The sequence below is a fragment of the Myripristis murdjan genome, chromosome 8, assembly GCF_902150065.1.
Source record: "Myripristis murdjan chromosome 8, fMyrMur1.1, whole genome shotgun sequence".
Taxonomy (NCBI): Eukaryota; Metazoa; Chordata; class Actinopteri; order Holocentriformes; family Holocentridae; genus Myripristis; species Myripristis murdjan.
In genome coordinates this window covers 3,360,487-3,386,423 of record NC_043987.1, presented here as the reverse complement: position 1 = coordinate 3,386,423, position 25,937 = coordinate 3,360,487, and the positions used below count along the sequence as shown (strand labels likewise).

Genomic DNA, 25,937 nt, shown 5'->3' with positions numbered 1-25,937 from the left:
CAATGTCATTTGTTAACCCTTAGATGCATGGCTCACCAAACCCTACACTCTTCCATGAGTGGGGTCAAAAATGACCCCAATTGAAATGAATGGGTTTTACGCTGTAAACTTCAGAAATGTCTTTCATTTTGGTTAAAGACGATTATTTTTATTGTATTTTAGTCAACAAAAGAATTATTATCATGTTTGACATGTCCATTTATCACTTTTAATAAACATTTGATCAAAAAACATATTTTAAATAGGTCAAAAAAAGGAAACATCCAAAAATTATTCCTATTAGAAACAATGTGTTTAATGCAATATTTCTTCATTTTGGTTTTAAAATAATGGTTCTTATTATATTTTGGTCAACACAAGAATAATTTCATGTTTTACATGTTCATTAATCACAGGGCTACTCAACCCACGGCCCAGGGGCCACATGCAGCCCGTACGTCATTTTTATGCAGCCCGCCACTATCATATAATAAAAATGTTATGATTCTATCTAATCTTTTTGGGAATAAAGCCTCATTTTGTTGTAACTTGATCATTTCATCATTTATCTCTTCTGCTGGCCCTGTCTTCTTCTCTCCTGTGGCTGGATTGCAGCTTTTGTCATTCCAGACCTTCCCATTGCTTCAGTGATGTAGGTTTGTAGGCGTGGGATACCTTCCAGTCATCATATATATATTCTGAGGTATAAAAATGATGATAATACTTACATGTATGTTGCTGTGTAAAAATAACCTTCAGGGTGGTGAGACTGCTGGCATTAGATGTGTGGACCAACACTAGATGTATACCTGACATTCACAGTTGATAAAAATCAGAGGTTCCTAGGGTTAACCCTTGAAATCCCATAGAAAATGCCTGGGGTCATTTTTGACCGCACATATGGAAGAGTGGGCTATTGATATAAAAAAATGCAATTACTTAAAAACAAATCAAATCCAAATGGCCTCATGTCAAAGAAAACCTATCTGAGGAATACATGGAAGATTAAATGATAAAAATTTAAAATACTGCAAAAAAAAAACACCTCCGGGGTCATTTTTGACCCCACGTATGCATCTAAGGGTTAAAATCCATCTTGGTGCAACTCAAAAACCCAGTGGCCTCAAGAGAGCATCGCCACAGTGCATTCACATCTCGTGCACCTCCACTGTGCACTACTGCTGTGCACGCTCACGTCCTCTCCCCAAATAAACTTAGTACCGGTACTTAGCTTGGCTAGCTTATCTTATCTTAGCAGGGAGGGGAGGCGGCTCACTGATTCCTGTTCCCTACATTAGTGTGCATGAGGGAGCTTGTGTCCTCACAAGCTGTTGAAGGTTCTGGTACCATGTGAAACTACATGACCTGAGATATACATTGTTACCAGTTCTGTTGTACTAGGTTGTTTGCAAGAGGACTAAATATTGCCACACTTTGGAAAAGTCCTCTCCAGCATGGGACAGATACTGTTTGAGCTATTTACATTCAAATATGCAACCAAAGTCCACCTACTCTACAATGTTACCTGCACGTGCCTTCAAGTAGTAGTGGACAGCACTGCAAAAACTCAAAATCTTACCTAGATTATTTGTCTTATTTCAAGTCAAAATTGTCTTATTACTAGTCAAAATATCTCATTACACTTAAAATAAGACATGATCACCTCAGAAGTAACTTGTTTTTAGACAATTGTCTCTTGTTTCAAGTGAAAATTTGCTTGTTTCATTGGCAAAATTTGTTTCTTGTTTCTAGCTAATTTTCACTTATTTCAAGTGAATTTTCACTTTTTCCACTGGAAAGTTTGCCAATGAACAAGCAAATTTTCACTCGTTTCAAGTGAATTTTCACTTGAAACGAGTGAAAATTGTCTGAAAACAATTTACTTCTGAGGTGATCATGTCTTATTTTAAGTGTAATGAGATATTTTCACTAGAAATAAGACATTTTTGACTTGAAATAAGACAAATAATCTTGGTAAGATTTTGTGTTTTTGCAGTGTGTGCTAGGTTGTTTGCAAGAGGACTAAATATTGCCACACTTTGGAAAAGTCCTCTCCAGCATGGGACAGATACTGTTTGAGCTATTTACATTCAAATATGCAACCAAAGTCCACCTACTCTACAATGTTACCTGCACGTGCCTTCAAGTAGTAGTGGACAGGTGGGCATCTTTAAAGAAACACCTTGCCTTGAATTTTTGTTTTCATCTCTCTCATCAGAGTTTGTGCATTGCATTAAGAGCTGGACATAATAACTGCTTACTACAGCAGTGCACCAGAGGAGGAGAGCAGTACACACAGAGCAGACACACAGTGCACTACTTCTTCCACGTTGCTCCACCACTGGTCTGTATTGCTGTGAAAAGCAGTGAGCCAGGACCACAGCTTCACACCTGCAGAGATCACCACTATCATCCCATTTTGCTGCGCCTTCCCCAATCACCGACCCTGGGCTCTCATTAGTCAGGCAGCAGCTGTATATTTGTAATAGATAAGACTATTTGCCTCAGCCCTGCCTAATACCATTCTAGATATTGCATGTTTCTGCCACACATCAGTAGTAGAATATGCAGAACTGCTGCACTCAAAATAGAAATAATCTTGGATTTCCTACAGTAAAGCATTAAGTGTTAAGAAAAGCATCTGTTTTTCACACTGTGAAATGGCCCATGCTGACATGCTCACTTTTAATTTTCTTTGATCATACATTCTTGGCAGAGGAGATACAGTATATTTAGCTAGCTTGTTTGCTCTGCTCTATGTGTGTGTGTGTGTGTGTGTGTGTGTGCCTCTCTATCGGTGTGAGTGATTACAGAGGAGCAGGTGCTCGAGACGCCAACAAGATGGCCAGCCTCAAAGTGCTCAGCTTGTGTACTGAACGTGCGTGCGTGTGTGTGTGTGTGTGTGTGTGTGTGTGTGTGTGTGTGTGAGAGAGAAAGAGAGACACTTGCTTGCACTACTGTGTTTCAGTGCCACAAAGACAGTCTAGTTTTATTTGTGGCCTTTGACTAAATATTAATTTTCCTGTCAAATCGGGCAGGTAAACACAAGATGATCCATAATAATCTCTGAGAAATCAGACGCGCTTTCCAGAAAAACAAATGCTCCTTACCCCTCTCTGTCACCGTTACACACCAGAGGCCAAAATCAGCTCATTAAAAATATAACATCTTTTTGGTGGACTGTGCTGTTGGTCAACCTCCACATTAAATGGATAACAAACGCACACGGTCCCTGTGGAGTGGTGGCCTTCAAGGATGGATTTGGTCAGTTCTCCTATGTGATGTGTATTCAAATGAACTTACATATAAATCATGTATTTTTATGTGTTTGGTGTGCCTACTATAGTGTTCAGCTACACAATATCACCAGCTATTGATGTGCTGTAAAACTGCTGCTGTGTAGTTGATGTGATCCATGGGACCTCTAACATGTGTTATATATCCAGGTTTAAAAGCAGTTGTGTTATTCAAGTAACCCTCGTTTGACTGATTGATACACCGAATAATCTTCCTTTGACAAAAAGACAATTCTAGCCAATTTATCCCCAAAAACACTAAGATACTATAACAGAGGGGATATGTCAATCATGCCAATTCATTTCACGTTCATCTCATGTGACATTACATAACATCTATGTAGTGTCACATGTCTTTGTCACTGAAGCATGTCTACCAGAATAAATTTGAATAGAATATATTTTTCCAGTCGTCTTTATTACTGTGAGCCATTTTTTCAATAACATAATCAAAATCATCCATACGTCCCTGGTAGATTGTTGGTGCTCTTTGCTAGCTTTTTCTTTTCATATTTATACTTTTATATCTCTATATTACTATAATCTATAGTCATGGTGAGTAATAATAGATTGACAGATGGTGACTAAGCCCTCCTATACCCTTTGGTGCTTCATGTCCCTACTGCATATTAGGCTGAGAGTTACTGTTCCTTTTTTCAGACAAAAATTAAGGTAGTAGATGTTTATTTTTTTACCTTGACATAATCACATTATGGATTGGGACAAGGCCAAAATTATTGGATCAGAGACAAATAAACACAAAAGATGGATTAAGGAGGCAATCGAGATCAGGAGGCGGGTGAAGGATACCATCAACCGGGATGAGGGAGCTTTCATGCCCTCGCGCACCTGGGACTCTCTCCTCCAGAGACCATCGAGCGGCGGGGGGCGTGGTCAACCTGATGGATCTGTCGGATCCATCAGGTTGACCACGCCTCGGAAAAACAGCTGATAAATGACACGTCACAGCCGCCAGGAGACAGGGAGACACTTCTGAGGAAGACTGCAATCATCAGTCGAAACATGTAAAGGTAAAAAAGAAACATCTACTACCTTAATTTTTGTCTGAAAAAAGGAACAGTAACTCTCATGTGAATAAGCAGACATGATGGACCTTTTCGAACTGCATAGTAGGCTGTTTATTTTCCATAAAGCTGCATGATGTTTATTTCTGTGAAACTGTAACGTAACTCTCTCATCGCCTCCTGAACCTTAATGCAGTTTTCTACAATACAGTTTTCTATCACGTCCTCAGGAGGTGTTTAAATTTGGGATGCAATAAATTCAAAATGTATTGCATGCTAACAACGGAACACATTGCTGTGACAAATCGGCCAGCTACATCCTAGGTTTTCTACTAGTTTTGTTTACGGAAATAAGCATGCCTGGGTCACTGCCGCTCAGTAGACAAAACCACTTTTGCACATGATTAGATTTTCAACATTTTATTTCTAATTTAAATTGCAAAAGCACTCTTAACTCAGTGCATTCCAACCCGCGGTTTGTTTATCCAGGTGCGTTTGTCAGGAATGCCTGACACATTTTGACGCAATGATATCACACCTAGTGTCTAATTCTTTGTTCAGTTGTTCCCCATATAGTTAACTTTACGACAAACACAACACGGTGAACAGTGTAAACGAGTGAACCATTCTGAACACAGTCTTCATTTGCCATTCAGTACTGGTTTCCTGTCCTGTTTGGCAATAAATGATGACTTGTTTAACAAGAGCAAATGCTACCTGTTTGAATACCATGTCATTAGCAGCTTTACTTTATCACCGCCACCAACAGTGTGTCCCTCAGTATTAAGAAAGAAATATAATTAATGTACACGCTTAATCACCTTCCAACACGTGCAGGTCATTACTCATCCTTCTCCTGACTCTCTGTGGCGCTCTATCCATCTTCCTCTCTTTTCTGCAGTCTCTCACCATCTTTGGTGTTATTTTTTTCCCTCGCTTGTGTCAATTGTTCCCTGTGAAGAACTGTAAGAAGCCATGCAACTCCAGAAAATCACTCACTATGTCTCCATGTCAGAGGAACGAAGCCGCTGTCCCTACTCTAGATAAGGTTTTTATTTTGTTTGCTTCCTATCAATGACAGTCTCAACAGTAACAGCTAGTGGAGTCCTGTGTTCCAAGGGTCCCATGTTCCCAGGCTCCTGTGTTCCCAGGATTCTATGTTCCCAGGATCCTGTGTTCCCAGGATTCTATGTTCCCAGGATTCTATGTTCCCAGGATTCTATGTTCCCAGGATCCTGTGTTCCCAGGATTCTATGCTCCCAGGATTCTATGCTCCCAGGATTCTATGTTCCCAGGATCCTGTGTTCCCAGGGTCCTATGTTTCCCAGATTTATATGGCACATAATGGGAACATGACAAATGGTCCTCTATTCCCAGGGTTCTATATTCGCCAGTTCTATGTATGTGCTCTCCCAGGGTCCTATTATCTCAAGGTCCTATGTTTCCCAGCTCTATACAGCCCAAAGTGAGAACCTGAAAAGCTGTTCCCCAGCTCTGTATTCGGGGGTTTAGGGTTAAATGCATTTTAACAGAGCATTGAACTGGGGACCATAGGACCCTGGAACACAGCTTCCCATAGCTAGTAGGCCTACTACTTATTTGCATCAGACAGACAATCCACTGCTCCAGCAACAACATCGACGTTGCCCTGTCTATCATATTTGCTTTTGTTCTTGCCTTTTTTGTGTTTTCTTTAATTGATCTTTATTCTACACCTACTAATTTAATGTATTCAGTATTTTTTATGTTCCTATCAGTGTTCATTGTACTAAGTTTGCTTGGAAATTGCATTAGGCTACAATATTGCCAGCTGTTGACTGTCTCTCACAAATGACCCGGTGTTAGGTTGACTATGTACATAATGTACATAGTGGCTCATTTATGGTGCATTGCTACCATATTGATAAAATAAAAAGTCGGTCAGTATAACTTATGGAAATTCAAATAATGGATCTCTAATGGTGCAGCTAACAAGTGCATCACGTCACGTCTTCTATTTATCGATGCACAGACAGGAACACTGCTTTCAGTCCAGCAGAGCGCCCTGCTGTAAAAACAAAAGTGAACTTTACAATTCCACAATTAGCTCCAAATGTGCATGCATTAGTCACCGTATGTGTAAACAGTAACTTGGCACTTTTTAACCACACATGTAAAACTGTGCAACACTAAGACAGTTACCTCTTCACATCAGTGCAGTGCAATACTTTATACCTATAATAATGCAATACCTTTATCCACGATGAGTATGGAGTATTATACAGTCTTAACTTTCAGGAAAAGCACTATGGCTATTAAACTATTAAACACTGCCAGAGGCCCCCATCCAAAAACAATCCATACATTTTTCAAAACGAACCGCCTGCAAATCTAATTGAAGATGCTTTCTATACACTGTATTGATCTTAAAGGCAGCCACAGATTAGTTGTTTCCCTGATAATCAATTTGTCCATAATAATTCAGCAGTCACAGTTGGAAAAGTGGGATCTTCTGACCCTGGATCACCGCTAATGTCTATGATATATCAACCAAAAGCCTAGTTACTGAGTAACCACATTAAAAGGAAACCTCTGTGTACTAGTCAAAGAAGAACATTCGTGTCATTTAGAGTTAACCCTTCTACTATTATGTATACTGAGTTTACATTTCCCTCAAACATTAGATTTTTTTTAAAAAAATCTACTCAATTTTTGACAATTGTCAAATATTCCTCAGTGTAGCTAAGTGTCTTCCTCTTGGACACCTTTCCACATTCAAAAGATGCTGAGGCTAAAATTAACAGAACAAAAGACAATTTTAAATTTGAAAGGGCACTGATGTGTTGTCGAAACATTTATGAATGGTGTTGCCGACATAATGGGAAGTGACTCTTTGACAGTGTCTTTTGTGGATCTTCATCTGATCTGCAAACAAACTATCTGAACTAATTATCCAGCAGACAAGTCTCCTGAATGGCTGCTGCCATAGCATATTAATGACACTATAATAATTAATAGGAGAAAATCCCGAAACCAAAAGCCTGGAGAGCTTGTAAAGTGTTCTTACACACACACACACACACGCGCGCGCACACACACACACACACACACACACACACACACACACACACACATACACACACACATACACACACTCTCTAATGGTATTTTGGGTGCTTGAAAGGTGAGACAAAAGCAAATCAATAGGGAGCCATTTTGTAATTAAAAGAATGTGGGGATAAATTAGGCAAACGACTGTCTGGAGAAATTGAAAATATTGATTTTAATTTACAAAATATATTTCATCCCTTTTAATGTCCTTGCAGAGATGGACAATTAGGTTTCTTTCTCTCTTGTCCTTTACTTTTCTTTTCTTTCTCTCCTCTGCCCCACTGTCTTTTTTTTTTTTTTTTTTTTTTACCCTTCTTCGTTCCTATTATCATAAAATCAGGACATTTGTCACTGTAATGGCAATGGGTAATGACAGGTTGGGGGGGTTGAAGGTGGCGGTGGTGGGGCTGGAGGGTGGGGGGAGGTGAGCGAGGTCAGTGCTGGGATGGGCAGTACTGAAGGTGGGCTGGTGGACGCGGGTGGGAGGTTTGTCAAGTCTTCGGCTCTGGTCGGTATGAACACACTAAACGCGGCCTGTCTTTTCCCTGAGTGGCTAGAGGTGTGTGTGTGTTTGCAGAGCACAGATGACAGTCTGTGTGAGTCAGCATAATGCTCAGGCTATAAACAGACTTGGCATGGTTGCATGTTACTAGAGATGGAAGCCAAGGAGGAATAGTTGATTAGTTAATTAAAAAGAAGAGTGATGAGGTAGGAAGGTAGAAGGTAAGAAAATGACGAGGTCAAAGAAACAGAGACACCCCCCCCAAATAAAAGAGTAGGATGCAATAATAGCATGGATGATAATAGCGATAGGCCTCAGAGGGCATCTTATTATCTGCTTCTTTTTTGTGAGTATTTTTGAGACTTGCAGATGAAAAAAATTGATAGTGTATGGGAGAAATGAATGACGTTGCTCTTAGTCCTTCAAAATTATTTCTACGGTTTGTATATGAAAAAAATGTATGACCTGGTTAGAAACATGTTGCACACTTAATAATTGCAGTGCTGCAGAATTGTAGTAATTCTCTGTCTTTAACACTTTCACTGTCATCTCTGAACAAAGAATACCGATCGGCCAAAGATATGCACATGGTAGCTAGCTTACCACCTATTTTTGTGGGTCAGCCTCAAGATCGAATGATTTTAGTTATAAATTTACTGGGCAACATTGGCTGATTTATTTCACTGCAGTGTTAGCTTTTTGTTAGCTACATAATTATTTGGGTTGGAAAATGGTAGCAGAATTCACTGCATCCAGTACCATTTATGAGGGAAACGGGCAGATAAAAATATCCAAGTTTTAAACACCAGCTTAAATTGCAGATTGTGTCAGGGATGATAATGGAAAAACCTCATGGATTTTCCACCACAGACAAAATGCATTGGAGGCGAACTCCATATAAGGGAAAAGGTTTGTAGTGAACATTATCTGGGACTTCTGAGGTCTGTAGATGAAGCCACTGACTGAACTGTGTGTTTACCCTCTAGCCATGCGCAACTGCAAGAGGGCATCTTAAGACTTTCCAGCCTATCATTATCAATCAACAATTGTTTTTTTCATATCTCTCCTTCACATCCTTTTTGACCTACTGGACATCATTTTTTTTTGTCAAAGTTGTATAAAAAAAAAAGGCAAACGTAAAAAAAAAAAAATCCTCAGGAAAGTTCACATCCAAAAGCGCAGGTGTTTGTTTACATGGCCAGGACAAAGGCATGTCATCCTACCTGCATAGAATTCTGGACTGTAGACAGCGCCAACCACTGGATTTAACTTCCAGCCTGAAGAGAGAGAGAGAGAGAGAGAAAGGGAGAGAGAGAGTGAGTGAGTGGGGGGTGGAGGGGGCAATTTTGATGTCCTTTAATAAAAACAAAGGCACTTAAAAATAACACCACATACAGCTCCTACCCGTTGAGAAAACCATTAAAAAAAAATTAGACCACAAGTCCTTCACTTTATTCCTCCTTGTGAGACAAGTAGCCCATTTATGCCCAGTTCCTGCCCAAACAGAAATTTCATCAGTACAGAGAGAGAGAGAGAGAGAGAGAGAGAGAGAGAGAGAGAGAGAGAGAGAGAGAGAGAGAGAGGCTGATAACTGCAGCCTTACAGAAGTGGTCAGCTAGCACCTATTAACAATAATAATCACCTAGTGCTGTATTTCTGTTGTCCATTCTGGATGGACAACAGTTAATTTCTATGACCTCGTTCACATATGAGTTTTCAGCTTCCACTCGGGCAACACTTTAACAATAATGTAGTTATATTTATTACCATTTATTATATAGAAAACTATTGCACTCGTATTGTAAGGACATCATAATAATAACAATGATAATAAAAAAGAAAATATCATCATCAACAACAACAATAATAATATCAACACATCGCGTCAAACTTTAGACTGTAAAAATACATAGCATAGCATAGGAGAGAACGCTGTCCTATGCTATGTCATACGACAGCGTTCTGAATTTTTGTTTGTGGAAGGTGACAAAGTACTTTAATTGATTAATTAGGACTAAGGACAACACAGTTTATAGTACTGTACTGCTACTAAAAATAACCTGCATTTGGAAACTTAGATCTACTTTGTCAGACTATTCAGTTTAGAACATCACAGACTGTATTTTTTTCACTCACCGCCACACAACATGTATTAGTATGCCTGTTTTTCCAGCCCGGATGTTACTTAGATATCATTTGTGCACACTGCACAGCAATTAGAGGCAGACGTAGATGCTAGCGGATGCCTCTCTTGAGTCAGATAAGTTAAACAACTGGTTATATCCATATCTATATTACCTGTCAGTGTGTGCAAACTTTGAAATGTTTACTTTCATCAGTTGTGACCATGCACAGTTTGCGCTGGACAGAAGTACATATATATGAGAGATAGCATCACTACCAAATTTGTTTTCACTGACACACATTTAGTTAATTAAGCTTGCCACTGACCTAATGTTCCTCTTTCTGCCTCATCTGATTTCAGACTACAGACTGGGGTCTACTGTTTCTAATACAAGGTTGACTGCTGGCTGAGGTCTTCAAGTTCCAAAAACTGCATCAGCTGAAGAATTTGTGGAAATTAGTGAAATCAGCAGGTATAGTTATGGAAAGCCAAGAGGGTCAGAATTAATCTCCTTTTTCCTACTGCCTATACATTTTTTAAACTCTCCTTGAATTCTCCTTGAATTCCTGGTATCAAAAATCTCCTTGCTATTCTAAGACCGGGTTAGGTCTCAGAACGGCCGAGCTGCTGTCCTCCCAGATTGTGAGACAGGACAGAGAGACAGAGAGTGCACAAGTCCCTGACTCTCTTAACGGATGTCAAGGCCAGTAAAAGTGCTGTCTTGATAAATAGCAGCTCAATGGTGATCTGATCCAAGGGCTTGAGCGGCAGCTCCCTGAGGGCGCACAATACCAAGGACAAATCCCACTGTGGACCCAGAAAGCACACCACTGGTCTCTGTCTCATCATACCCTTAATGAAACATTTAACCAGAGGATGGTTAAACACTGACCTCTCCCCAAAACCCTCATGATCTGAGGACATGGCAGAGGCATATGTTTTTACTGTGAAAGCAGCCACATCTTTGTTCACCAATAGCTGAGGGAAAGTCCACCCAAATGACAAAAAGCGGGACATTGGATCCACATCCCTTTCCATGCACCAGCACTGGAAACAGCCCACTTCACTGCATAACTAGCAGTGATGGATGGCACTCTAGTCCCCTCTCAGGAGCTAAGCTGAGATTTGGCCCTGGCCCGTCGCAGGGAAGTGGCACACCGTGTCCTGCACCGTCCTCCCAACATCCTGACCGACCTCCCTCCATTTGTATCCCACCTTCTGTCTGTTGTTTTCCTGCCTGTTATTAACCCAGCCTGAAAGTTTGACACTGAGCCTTGCCTGAAGATGTGCACCAGTGCTTGATCGGACTGACCTTTGGTTTTGAAAGTTGGATTGTTTAGTTTTGTGAACAGCCTCATTCCATCAGTAAAGTTGCTGTTCTTAATCTACATCCACCTCCTGCTTGTACTTCTGATTCCTTAATTATCTATGACTGGTTCAGGAAGTCCTGGAGATGAGTCTCAAAGAATGGTGCCTAAACACTGGTATCCTGGAACTTAAATGCAGCCACATATCCCACAGTGGAGAAGGAGGTGAACAGAGTCACTGTGTTCTGTCCTAGCTCTATGGCAACCTCTGGAGACGGGATGCTGACTGGCTGAGCAGCCAGACAGGACATTGAAGAAGTCAAGAGTGTACCACTGTAGAGAGGCAGACTGGTGTGAGTAGTCCTCTACCGGAGGGCAGTACTGTCCACCTGGCTAATAGTCACTCCCTAAATTACAGAAGGACTAGGTGGCGGCTCCCAAATGGTGGAACCAGGAAGAACAAGTCTCAACAGCAGAAAATATGTGGGAACCCTTTGTCGATCAATCCATACACCCTGGAGAAGGGAATATATTGAGACACCAGCACCTTCCATGTCCTGTGGGATAGTACCGCCTCCAAAGAAAAATCCTCTATGGATGGAAACTGAGGCCATAAAGGATCTGCTTTGGCCATCTGGGAGGACTGATAGAAGTGGCTCACCACTTCAGAAGGGCAGCACATTTGTGCTCTTTCACCTGCTGCAAGGTGCTTGGCAGGTCAATCAAGAGGCCAGCACAGGAGAGAAGAAAGCCTGTGGGGTGAACCAGCTCCTGCTCAGAAATCAGACAGCAATCGCCACTTCTTTCTAAGAGAGAATGCTTGCTAGGAATTAGAAGTTAGAGACCAAGAATGGGCTCCTGGCTTCTAACAGCAGAAACATCCAGGGAGTCCAGGGAAAAATCTTGACTGGTGTCGGCATCAAATTTCAGCCAACCAGCCTTGTTACAGTCTTCCTGTAGGCCAACAAACACTGTGGCCACACTGCACTGGTGAATGCAGAAGGCCCGCAGCACCAAATCAGCCCTCGCGGTTTGTGTGGAAGTAAAAGTCCATGATGTAGCCAGCTTGGCATTCCAGGCAGAGGCAGATGCGGAAGGACATGCCATTGGACATCTTGAGTATTTGCTCACTTTAAAAAAGGATTTCACTGTTTTTAAAAGGATTAACCTTTCAAGAATCTACTCTTCAGTAGCTAACAAGTGCTGAAGAGAAAAAGGGAGCAGAACGAATGTCACACAGCACATGTATGGGTTGCATGCAGATGAAGGTGGGGTCGTCCTAACAGGAAGTCTTCAGTGCACGCATGTATGCTATGGAATAAACCAGTAACCAATAAACCATATATTGTAAAGCACGTTGATTAGCTGTTCCACTGGAAAAGCGTTACATAAATGCAGTGTATTTAACATTTACCACGATTGAAGCAGTTTAAAAAGTAATGCAGCAGGGAAAAGGTGAATTATGATCCCGCTTGCATTTCATATAAAGTGATTCACTGGAATGAAAACCTGCAAACACAAGCTCCACTTAGAGCCTATTTGCCACCTCTACAGGGCAAAAATGTCTCAAAAACTGTAAAGAAGACAATATTTTTAACATTTTTCAAAGTACTAACTGCAGGGAATAAAGTGTCAATGCATGGTTGCAATGTGTCAGAAAAGAAACTTGTTTCAAAAAGATCAGTGTTGTCAACATTGGTGTTGCTACAATACCTATTTTTTTAAAATGAATATATATACATATATATATATATATATATATATATATATGTATATAAACTGACACCTTAGATAATAATAAAAACAACAAAAACAAAGCAAGGTTGAACTGGATAGCTTTGTAGCAACTATTGCACAGGGGTTTAGCTTTTCATCTTTGTCGGTAGTATGGAAGAACTAAGATATGGATATTGACTGATATTTAATGTTATTATTGTTGATATGCAGCAACCATTCAGTAAAAAAGTGGGACTTGTACAGTGACATCATCTGTATGTGGTGTTGTAATGAGGATTTCTTAACTCCTCGGTTTTTCACATTTTCAGCAGTGTAAATTAACACTGAATTGATCTTACCATTTGCATATGGGTTGACAGTCTTCTTATTTGTCATTACTCGAGCTGTTGCATTGTTGACCTACAGCAGGTAGAGAGAGGGCTCCATGAGTTATAACACTTGGAAGTCTCTGGCTGGCCTAATGATTAAATTAAAGCTGCATGCATATTTTTCCTAATGTTGTGAACAAAGGAAATGTTCAAAAACATCTGCAGTACATTGTGTCATGACAAACATCCATATCATTTGTATTTTTTTTTTTTTTTTTTTTTTTTTTTTTGGAAATTGCATTCAGAAACACTTAAGACCACATCCAAAGCAAATCCTTTTTCTTTGCATATTTTTATATCTTACAAAGATTTTCTGCATGCTTTACCCATTTACAGTGACATTTCGACAACAAATACAGACAAAATTAAAGAAACAACAGATGCACTTGACAAAATGAAAAGCTCCATATTTTGTGATGTATAGGTGCATGCGGTGGGGAGGGGGAAGGAGGAGAAACAACAGACAAAGAAAATGGCATTGGAAGAAGGGGGAGAGAATATGTTGGGAGCATTATGCAACATCCAGTCAACCTCAAGAGTGAGAGGAACCGTCGTGAAGAAAGCAACACAAAGCATTCACACTTGGACCAAGAGCCTCTCTAATTCATTGCAAGAATATTCTTTAAAAACAAACAACCAAAATAATAATAATAATAAAAAGAAAAACAGATCAAATGAAATCAACCAACCAAGTCAATGAATCAATCAACCAGTCAAATCATTCCAGCTTCAAACAACGGCTAACAGAAGGGTAAATCAAAATCAGGGTGCAATGTCTTCCAAAAACAAAATAATAAAAAAAAAATCAATAAATGGGTTTCCAACAATCTCAGATAAATGTGCAAACGAATTCATATCTCAGTCAGTATTGCTCGCACACGCAGCTCTAGGAGAACACTCAGTGAATGGACACGCACGCCGACACGCAAGAGAAAATATATATATGTAAATATACAGCATAAACTCAACCACAATTCAAAAAGAAAGGTCACGTGAGTTTTAGCGTGGCAAACGTTCCAAAGAGAGAGGAAGAGAGAGAGGAAATGCTGGCAGAATGGCTCGCTCGCCCACACTTACCATTGCCAAACCTTTTGGCCCCGCCCACTTGTTTGTGTACTGTTACCGTGGTAACTGTGTTGAGTGGGGGCCCTAAACGAGCTACCGTTGGAAAGATGGTGGGGGGGAAGGGGATGAGAAAGGAATAAGCAGCATCTTACTCAAGTGGCCAAAAAAAAAACTTCGCAATCATTCCACTGCACAAACTCTCTCTTTCAGCTCTCTCTATACAAGCAGTTAGCAGGTTTATTAAAGCATGACTCTGGCCATTTTCAACTTCAACCCAACTGTCTTGTCATTTTCCATCATACTAAAGGATTCTGGCTAAAATCTCTCCAGCTGCTTCACTGTAGAGCTATTTACATCACTAGGCTTCCAAAGGCTCTTCAGTTTCAGTCCTATAGGGCCAATGGACGCTCAAAATCAGTCTCAAAAGCACCTCAAGGTGTGTCTGTGTCAACACAGCCTCTGTAATGATACATGCTACAAAAATGTTATTGAAATCTATCTAAAGTCACAGCTTTTGTCCAGTTTTTTTGTGGTAACTTTGGCCTTATTTGCACTTGCTGTCTCACCACTATACAGAGTAGAATGAAATTTCCTGTGTGCTTCTGCTGTATAAAGTAACACAAAATAAATACTGAAAGTTGTGAAGTGATGGATAAACTGAAAATGACCCTGATAGCAGACTCATCACACTCACCATGTGTCTATCCAACATCAAGCTGATGAATAATTTGATTGTATTTACAATATATCCCCCCTACATAGCTTTCTCATTGGCACAATGTCAGACTGATATATCCAATTGTGATGTCTTCCCTACATCGCCCCTACATCATCCCGATGTAGACTACATCCTCTCCATGCTGTCTGGAGACCGTTTTAAAGTTGTGCTTCAACAGTAAAACTCTGATGGAATGTCTACATCAGACCATCATAGGCGAGATGCTTTTTCTGGGGTTCAGCATGATTTATTATATTAAGATGTAGCCCTATGGAGAAATAATTTATCAGATTTTGGCCAGAATTAATTGGTATGATGGAAAATGAAAAATAGGATCCAGGTCACGAAAGGCAAAATGTTAAGCTTTAAGTCTGGTGGAGTCCTGCTGTTATTACTCTTGAGTGGACACAAAACATTCAAATAGCACCTAGTTAAGGTCAGGCTATCAAGATAAATTGGCTATGACCTTGAGTTTGACTGTCAAGGTGTCCTCAAATCCCCAAGTACTTGTCCTGTCCTTGGAGACCCTATTCTGGAGAAAACTCTTTTTTGAATGGTAACATAGATTTTGTGAAAATTCTAACAGTGCAAATAAAAGCAACTGTTCTTTCTTTCTTTTTTGACCGAATGCCAATGTGGTCCTTGATCCCCTTTCAAAGAAATGTAGCTATCATAATACTTGGGTAGTGTGTGTATTTCTTGATCTTCTTGATTTGTGGAACTGAAGAGGACATTCTTTATGCTGGCATAAGGTATAAATCCACTTTTAAAACTTTGCAGAAGTCATTCTCTTTGACAGTATAAAATCAAGACAAAAATTAAATAAAGAAAAAAGGAAAAAAGAAACCAAGAAAACAAGCAGTCTATGACATATACAGTAATTGGACTGGTGATATATAGACATTTATTTATATTTGGGTTAATGAAACGTGACAGGGAAAGGAAACGACGAGGGACGGATGACGAGACAGTTTGATGTCATGACAAAGACGCCATGAAGATGGGATGTGGTAGCGGACATGGTCGAATGCGTGCACAACACACACGCACAGACACACACAGACACGCACACACACACACACACACACACACACACACACACACACATAAACACATACACACACAGGAAAAAGGAGGAGCGGGAGGAGGAAGAATGAAGGTGGAAGAAATATTTGAGGACATGCACCTCTATTTTACGGCCTTCTACCACGGTGCCGTGTAATTTCTCTCTGGCCCTGTCGGCGTCCACGCTATGTTCGAAAGTTACGAACCCAAAACCCTGCATGCAGGATGGAAAGAGGCAAGAACAACATGCAGATTATTTTATACATATTATAAACAACATTACAGTGAACAACTTCAAAAGGAACACAGGAGATTAAGACATTTTTCCATGGAATCTGAGAATGAGTGCCTTGTAGAACCCCCCCCCCCCCCCCCAATTTCAAGGTTCAGAGTTTCATTCCAAAAATTAGACATAGAATAGTAACCTTAGAATCTGTCTTAAGACCTTTGCTGGCAAAAGAGGAATCTTTTCTGGTGCAGTTATCTAAAACACTGAAAAGGAACGTCATAGTTTTTAAGAATTTCTATGCAAAACAGTGTTTTGGAATGAAAGTCTTCTGGCGTTTTCTGCCATTCAGTACTTACATCCTCCCCATAAATTCAAGCCTTGTGGGTTAACAACATGTGACTCACTAACAAATGCATACTTTTATAGCAGGGGTTTATGATAACTGCATACAACATAGATACCCATAAAACAACATCTACTGTGCTGTTCCCATATCACAAGGTAATAAAGCAAATAGACACCTTTGATGGAGTCATAACAGAGGAAATTAAATCCACCAGAAGAATGGAAGCAAATCAAATTGCCTTATGGCATGGTATTAGCAATGAGGAAAACACAAGACTAATAATGAGAAATAAAGAGCATCAGCCAAATTACTCTGGAATACATACAAGCAAATAAAATCGTCTTGATTTGAAAAGTTGAGAGAGGCTTGGCAGTTTTATCGCCAAGGATTTGACACTAACAACAATCTGACAACAAGAAGGTACAACAGATAGTGTCTGGTATATGAAGGACATTCCAATTTCTCATTTATTGATCAACCATGACTACCTGACTTGCCAAGCCAGGCATTTTAATCAAATAAACTGGAAAGATACTACTCAATTAACTTTGGTACATCAGTTTAAACATTTGTGTCAATATGGTAATGATATCATCCCTCATTGGTAAGGTGCGTTGTTGAGTGTATCATTGTGTGTACACATTTCGTGGCACTACATAATAAGAACAAGAAAATATGTTTCAGAAGGTCACAATCTTAAAATGAGTACAATGAGTCAAATGTACTTCCTGGGTGCTATGGCAAAATGGGGGCAATCAAATGGTACAGTTGTAAACCTAAATGTTACAACAACAATAACAACAAAACAACAACATATTGCCATATGATGTTCAGAAAGCAGCTAGTAACAGTTTCAGAACAACCAGGGCAAATTTCTACATTATTCATCATAAATTCTAATTGTTGATTCAGTGATAGTCTACAATAATTTGATGATTTTGTTAGACATTTCTGCAGACTTCCTGTTCAGTTTTGTAGACAGGGAATGTTGTGACAATTATGTTTGAAAAGCTACCATAGCTTGAAGTTATACTGGACCTGGGTTGGAATTATCTATGTTATTAACTTATTCCCTTCAGCACATCTTCAGTGAATGACAACAAGATGACAAGACTGCTGGGGGTATTGAAGAAAGTGGATTTCCTGACCTAACCAAGTTAATGGAAACCTGGAATTTTTGGTTTCAAAAAGCAAGAGTGGATGAACTCTAGGTCAGTCTTAGTGGTAATTTATCTTAAAGTTACACCAGAAGTGAAACGCTCATGAGCAGAGCTGAGTAGCAGCTGCTGCTGAGCTTCTCTAAAGTAAATCAACTGGACCTGCGATACCAGCAACTTGCGCTGCGAGGGGAAGCATCTCTGAAGCAGTGCTGCATGCTTAACTAGGCTAACACCTTACATTTTTTAAAGTGACACACTGAGGCGTGAGCATTGTTTAGCAAAAAGGGAGGTCTACATGCCCTGGCTGCACTGTTTGTAGAGTCAGGAGCCACACTCTTGATTGAACCAATGCATCTGACACAGCATCCCTTGTGAAACGCTGATGCAACTAAAATGTTCCACTGTTCTTACATTCTCCTTGTGCTTTCAGTGTAGTTTCAGTGTCCTATTGTGAAGCTAAACTGCTCGGTAGCAGGATTACTTAACTAGCTAACCCGGTGTCATTTATGTGGGAGATAGATAGATCGGACTTGGTGTGTCCTATACTTAGTGAACATGTCTACACCGTAACCAGTTTCTTACTCAAAAATTGTTAAAAGCCTGACTGTCTTGCTTTCCCAGAAAGCAACAACTTTCAGGCACTTCTTCTTTAAGTTCACTGTGAACATGCTACAGTCAGGTTCAACCAACTCTGAGTTGACTGAACTCATCATAATCAGCTGTTGTGAATCCAGAACTTGGGGTATGCCATATCGGCTTTGTTAGTCAGAGCTCAGGGTTACATGCAGGGTTTCCCTTCTGCAACACTCCCTTGGAAATATCCAGCTAGAGTCTGGGATAGCTCTGTGCTGCCATTCTGATCTGTAAAGAAAAATAAGCCAAGAGCCACCAGTCTTCCATCCAGTCCTATACAATCCACATGACTGGGAACCAGGGCTGCCAGTTAAATAAACACATGAAACAGTACTTCATGTAATTATACTGAAGGAATGTCACCAACGTTTTGGGAGACTGTCCCATTGGTCACCCTCCTGGACAAGAACATAGACATCAGATGTACCCATGTCTTCTGAGTGATTGCTGGCCCCAGTGCTCCATTTGACACCTGAGCATGCATTACATTGAGGCCACTAGCATCATCCAAAATAGCAAGACTGACCTTTAAGTTATACAAGGTTGTTAGAGATATTCTCTTTCAGGTTTCAGGTGTCCTTCTCTTTCAACAACTGCATTTGTTGCACAGTCTTTCATTGCCTAAATGACCCCAACTTCCAATGGAAACACAGTATTTCAAGAGAGTATGGCAACTTGGGAGTGTGTCATTGTAAATGACCGAGCATTTAGTTCCAGAACTGCAACAGGCACAACTGCAATTGTCTCATTTTTTAGATAATTCTAGTGACACAGCACTACTCAACATAATGTATGCTGAACTGCTAGCATGGAGCATTGGAACCAGTGAAGACCTATGGATGATTTTGGTGTCTATCTTCTCATGACTTACTAGTACATTCACCAATGGTAGAATCTACCCAATAAAACTCAGTGTATTCCTTTGAATAAAAAAAAACAAAATACTAATGGATTTTTCTGGACCAGACAAGTTAGAGACAGTCATTTCAAACACATACAGTAGAATCCATAAGAATGTTTAGTAGCCATATACCTTACCTTAGAGCCACGCTCGTTGAAAATGATTTCCACATCTAAGATTTTGCCAAATTGCTGTGAAGAAGAGAGAAAAAAGAAAAAAAGAGAAAAAATGATATCTGTTATCTTACATTCTTTCATAAATAGCAGCATTACTTCATTTCATAATAAACATATGTATTGTCTCGCGTTATTGGGACATTGTGATGCATTGTGGCTCTCACGTCAAAAACACTTATATCTCATTTCAATAGTCTCACTATACCTTCTCTCTGACACCTGAACATATTGTCAAAGTGTGGGAGGCTTTTCTTACCGGTTTACACATAAAAACGAGTGCATGCATTTATTTTCACCTGATTATTTTACTGTAATGCTCTGTCCTCTGGCCTCCTTAAAAAGGTATTAGATGCCTGCAACTATTCAAAATTCAGCAGCACCATTTTTAATATAACTGAGGAAAAGAGACTGTTGGCCCCCAAACAGTTCCACAATCAATCTTAAATTTATTTTATATCTCTGAACATATTTACTATGTTATGACATGCTTGGTACTTGTGAGACAAATAGGAGTTGTCTTTTACCGGCCCAAATAAAGAGCCAGTGTTAAATAAATCAATAAATCAGACACACAGTGGGCTTATATAGACTCTGGAGCCTCTATTTCTTGCAGCTGTGACAGTAACATGTATATAATAATTATGATTTTAAATAAAACAATTCCAAAACTTGAACTTGACCCATTTGCAGGAATATTTTAACACATAAAAACAAAAATCATCAAGTATCAAATATTTTCACTCTCAGCAGTGTCATGTCAGGTTCATGCCTTGTCCTTTCCTCTTCCAGAGACATAAGAAATGTGATCATACCCAACAAAACAAAAGGTTAAATGCTAATTTAACATGCCAGAGTGGAATCATCCACCACTCATTACAGCAGTGTAGACAGCAACACTCCATCAGACGTGTCAACACACTTAATGTCATTCTTGCTAGTCACTGTTTAATTCAGTTCTATGTGTAGCAAACTTCAAAACTGAATAGAGAATGAATGAATTTAGTGGTGAAATCTCATCATTAGTTGGTCTGTGGGCCTGGGCTGCTAATCCACAATACTGGATTTCTATAGCGTGGCAAAACTTGTCCCAAAATAACATTCTTAGGATGTAAGCAAATTCCAACAAAACAGATTATGCCAATATAAAAAACAAGAAGTCCTGGCACACACTTTTCTGAAGAAATGAAAAATCTCTTTTCTGTGATCTCCCTATTTGAATTGGAAAGTAGATCCAGCAGGTAGCATTTGTAAGTAACTTCAAGAAAGAAATGTCCTGATAGTGCTATAGGTATCGGGGCTTTTTTTTAATATTGGCATAATCTGCTTTGTTTGTGTTGGTTATTTTGGGAGCTGTTTTGCTGTGGAAGTGAATGGAGAGAAAAAATTACAGTGGACTGGCATCCCAGGGAAGCCCAGGTAACAATACAACCCAACTCACTACCAAAGAGCAATTTTGCACCAACATGCCTGGGACTATGCTCCATCTTTTGAATGACTAGGGCATGTAAATACCTTTTTCCCAAATTGCGCATGTTGGTCACCAAACACAACAATCTAGATGTTGTATTTGCAAAACAAATATGATGTAGAGAACTGGAGCGGTGAGCGCTGGAGGAAATCAGCACACAGAGAAAGTCTGAGAGACACATTTTATGCTGAATCAGACCAAGAAATTAAACATCTCTTACCCTAAAAAGTCCAGACTTTTGAACACACTCTGCTTGCCAAGCAATGACACTAATAGGCCTTAAATTGTTGCAGCTGATATTTGCAGTCTAACAACTAGGCCTTAACATTTATGACATCACTGTAAACACATTACATAATGTCGCAGTATAAAGAAAACAAGACTTTTTAATATATTATTTTATACTAACACATCATACTTGTGCTTTAATTTGTGTTTAATGTCTCTGTAATTTTTTGCATGTTTGTAAAGCACTTTGAACTGCATCATCATATGAGACAGTATGATTAGTGCTCTGTAAACAACTTTGACCTGACTTGTCCTGAAATGTGCCGGTATGACACAGTTTGCTGGACTTACGCCAAACATTTGCCTGAGGTCTGGGTCCCTGAACCTGAAGGGGATGTTGGAGACGTGAAGCCTCTTGGGCTGGGCCTTGCTGTCTGTGCTTTCAGATACAGTCTGCGTTGGTGGCTGGCTGTCCGTCTGGGCGGCATCATCCGTCTGCTGGAAAACACACAGGACAAGACAGGATACAGCTCAAAGACTTGAATACAGACCTTGCAAAAAGTCATCCACACCAGTCAAGCTCAGCTGATTGCAAACGTTTTATTGCTATGTACTATGGCATGAGAAACAGTGGTTTAAAATGCAAATGTTGTGCTACATGCAGAGAAAATGGGGCCCCTTAGTTCTTTGATTTACTTATGATTTCACTGACCATTCTCATTCATTCATTCAGTCATTAAACAAAAACTTAATTTGGCACTTACTTTAGTCATATATGTATTTATTACACATTTTATTCATTATTCACCTCATGAGCTTAATTTGTACTTGGTAGTCTGTCTTTTCTTCATCTCAAAGGTACTAGGATCACCGTCTTCAAAGATTATGCACATGATTAATGCACAAAATGTCAGTTTTGCAACATGTCTATTTATTTTTATTTATTCTATTATTTATTTCACCATTTATTCCATTTTTTACTTCATATTCTGTATGCTATTTCTTCTATTTTTTTTCTTCTTGTGGGACACTTTTATTTGTATTATCATTATAGAAATGCATGTCTGTGCACACACATCCTTACATGCTAACATCGCATTTCAGAGGGTAAAAAAAAAAAAAAAAAAAAAAATCCAATCCATCTTCAAGGTAAATTAAGTTGTCTTTATCTCTATCTTCCTCTGCAATTACACACGTGTGTGAGAGAGAGAGAGAGTGAGAGAGAGCAAGAGAGAGAACCAGACTCATTACAGTTCCCACCGGACCCCATTTCAGTTTGATTCAGCAGAAACTGCAGCACCGCAGACAAAGAGAGAGAGTGAGAGAGCGAGAGAGAGAGAGAGAGAGAGAGAGAGAGAGAGAGAGAGAAGCTGAAGACAGTTCCAGAGAGTGAAAGAGGAGAGAGAGAGACAGACACAGAGAGAACAGCTTATGACACTTAAAGTGACTTTGCATATGTGCGCGCACACACACACACACACATACACACACACACACACACACACACACACACACAGCCTCTATAGCCTCCACAATTGCCTTGGTTTGTCTAGCCTTTATAGCATCTAAAATGCCATTTGACGCTGTAAGTTATTCGCTCACATTTGAATTGTCTGTATTTTGATGACTGTGACTTCCATAAACAGCCTGGGTGTATATATGCTCCTACAGCAAATATACACCCCAAAATCCCATCATGGCTTACTGCAATGGGAATGAATTGAATCCTTTACTCTTAGAAAAAAAAAAATCTGTCCTCCTCAGACAATCCCTTACCTAATGGACAGTTGTTGTGATGGGTTAATGTTTTGTCTCACCTGTTATGTTTTAAATGAAAAAAGAGAGTCGAGAGGTGCAGTGCAGACTACCACGTGATTTTATTCTTTATGTGTCTGATGTGGTCGGCATGCTGAGTGCAAGTACTATGCATCAAAATGTCACTTTTATTAAAAAAAAGAAAGAAAGAAAAAGGAAAAAAGGGAAAGCTACTTGAGATTTGAGTCCAAACCTTTGAGTACAGTGACAATCTCTACTGCTGTTTGAGTGGCTTAAGATGACTTCTTCACATTGTCAAGTTTTTATCGGTGCTTCATCGGTTATTCCGGTGGGTTTTGTGCAGCAAAGACACTGAGCTCACATCCACCTCCAGTTTTAAAAGATAAAAGCTCAAATTTCATTGAGGGTGCTAGACTAGAAGCATGCTGAAATGTAAAGTGGAGCCTAAGAATTCATAAAAAGGTGCAAGTCATGTCCCATGAGGTGGAGTATGTTTGGATGTCAATAAGAAAGCATTAAACTGGCAAATTACCCTTGTACTTTAGTGTAATGTGCGGCATCACAAACAAACAGGCCTGCAATCTTGATTGCATGGCTGTCATAAAAGGTAAATACAAGGTGACGCTGTAATTAGGTGGTAGGGAAGAAATCTGTAGAAGATTACAATTTATTCCATTTAGCTTTAATTAGACTACTTCCACTGCAGCATAACACTATTACACGCACTGCAAAAGTCATCTAAAAACATCTACTATAGCATGTAGCCTTTTTTTATTGATGTGGACTCACATAACACCCAGATGACCATTACCTATTGCCAGTAAAGAAGGAATTACACTGCTGTTAGGCTTTGGCTACACGATCATATATTGTTAGCATTCGTCAGTTCACAAGGACGATGAGAAGAAATTGCACGCATAAACCAGTTCTGACAAACAAGAGGTATTGAAGATGCCTTGCTTTGTAGAGGACAGGGAGATTTCATTAGGAATTCATGTGTTTTGAATAATAACATAGAAAAATATTGATTTTTGGCTAGATAGAATGACAAAAATACAACATCACACCACAAAACAGCACCAGGAACACGCCATTTTTTTAACCAGGGTTAATGTGTTGCAGGCCGGATATACCCTTAAATTTCATGCCTAAAATGCACCAAAACATGCGTGCATGTCAAAATCAAATCATTCCCCTGGAACACCAGCGCTAGTTGTCTAACAATGACTGCTTGTTCGGGCGTGCATTCAGCATCTCATGCTACAAAGGGTGAGTTGGAGGCGGAAGAATTGTAATGTTTTTTATGTCAGTATTATAGGACAGTGTGGAGGGAGCGAGCTGATGGTCAGTCCACAGGTCAGTTCAACAAACTTATGTTATCTGATCTCAACCCGCTGAACCAAGGAGCACCCGAGTTATAAAGAATCATAAACCACATGAGGAAATGTACCAAATGCCAAGAGGAAAAGGCTTGTACAAGAATGGACTGAAGCGCACACACACACACACACACACACACACACACACACACACACACACACACACACAGGGCTAGCAGTAGTCTGTGTTTGTCCTTTAGCTCTCAGTGTGAGTGAGATCAATGGCTAGTAAACACAACAGAGGACTCTAGAGTCTCCTGTTATGCTCTCTGTGTATGTGTGTGTGTGTGTGTGTGTGTGTGTGTGTGTGTGTGTTCAAACACTGCAAAAACTGGGTGCAACACAGCACAATGCAATACCACAATGTAATAAAACCTGTGCATGTTTCTGTGTTAATGCTGACAATATACTGTGTGTACAGGATGAGTACAAAAACAAGGTTGGAGTTCTTGTGAATTTGTAGCGACATGAAAACACTGTAGTCAGATGTTCCAAAAGCAAACAGAAAAGGTCAGTAACTCAAAACTGTCCAAAATTCAATTTGCTTAAAAACTCAATATAGTAAAATAAAAAGGAACCAATTAAGAACATTTTCCATTCAGTTTTTCTTCATTGATTTTGCTTCATTTAGTTTAGTGTATGAACATTGAACAAAACCTTTAATGCATACCAAGTTCTCTTGATTTAAAGGATAAGACATTTTTCAACCCAGCCTGTATTAAAATGTTGTTTCCTGTCATTTATTACATAGCACAACCTCACGGCTAGCTTTAGTGACGAGAACCTGAGTCTGACATATGGATCTGCCAAGATCGGTCGAAAGAAAACTCCTTAACCAATCAGATTAGTTTGTGGGTCATGCGTCCAGAAACGGCATTCAAGATGCTGCCGTTATCCCTGCTCTCCAAGAATAAAGAGCATCACGATAAAAGCCATAACAGCTGTAGACAAGCAGAAGAAAAAGAGCTAATATGGCAATCAGCTGCGGACAAAACAGGAATCCATTAAGTCAGTATGTGTTTGCGGTGAGGTTTCAGTAGCACTGATAGCATTGCTACTGAGCTCACTGATCCTCATCAACGTTTGTCTGTTGTGGAGTGGAGGAGGTCGGCCAAACCTGACACAGACACCAGAGGATTCCACTGGGACTTCTGTTTTCATTTACGTATGAAACTTTTTCCAACAGTAACGAAAATTCGGCATTGTCCTGCAAATACTTTCAACAGCCCAGCCCCAGAAGGTCCAGTGACCTGCAGTCATAAGCCTGGTCTTCTAATATCTAAGATACTACCAACTAGGAGGAATCTCTTGGTACCAAGTATGTCCACGTAAAGCCAGGCTAAATTTTGGTGAGGAAAAATCTG

General features: G+C 39.8%; 1 protein-coding gene across 2 annotated transcripts in view; it reads right to left on the bottom strand.

The window, feature by feature from the left end:
* Window positions 1-25,937, bottom strand: part of rbfox1 (RNA binding fox-1 homolog 1) — a 441,392-nt gene that overhangs the window by 39,133 nt on the left and 376,322 nt on the right. For both annotated transcript variants that reach the window (XM_030058693.1, XM_030058692.1), the window contains 5 exons: window positions 21,770-21,916; window positions 19,684-19,737; window positions 16,399-16,491; window positions 13,400-13,460; window positions 9,116-9,169 (listed from right to left, as the gene is read on the bottom strand). In XM_030058693.1, coding sequence (XP_029914553.1) covers window positions 9,116-9,169; window positions 13,400-13,460; window positions 16,399-16,491; window positions 19,684-19,737; window positions 21,770-21,916 — 409 coding nt within the window. The remainder of the gene's footprint in view (window positions 1-9,115; window positions 9,170-13,399; window positions 13,461-16,398; window positions 16,492-19,683; window positions 19,738-21,769; window positions 21,917-25,937) is intronic.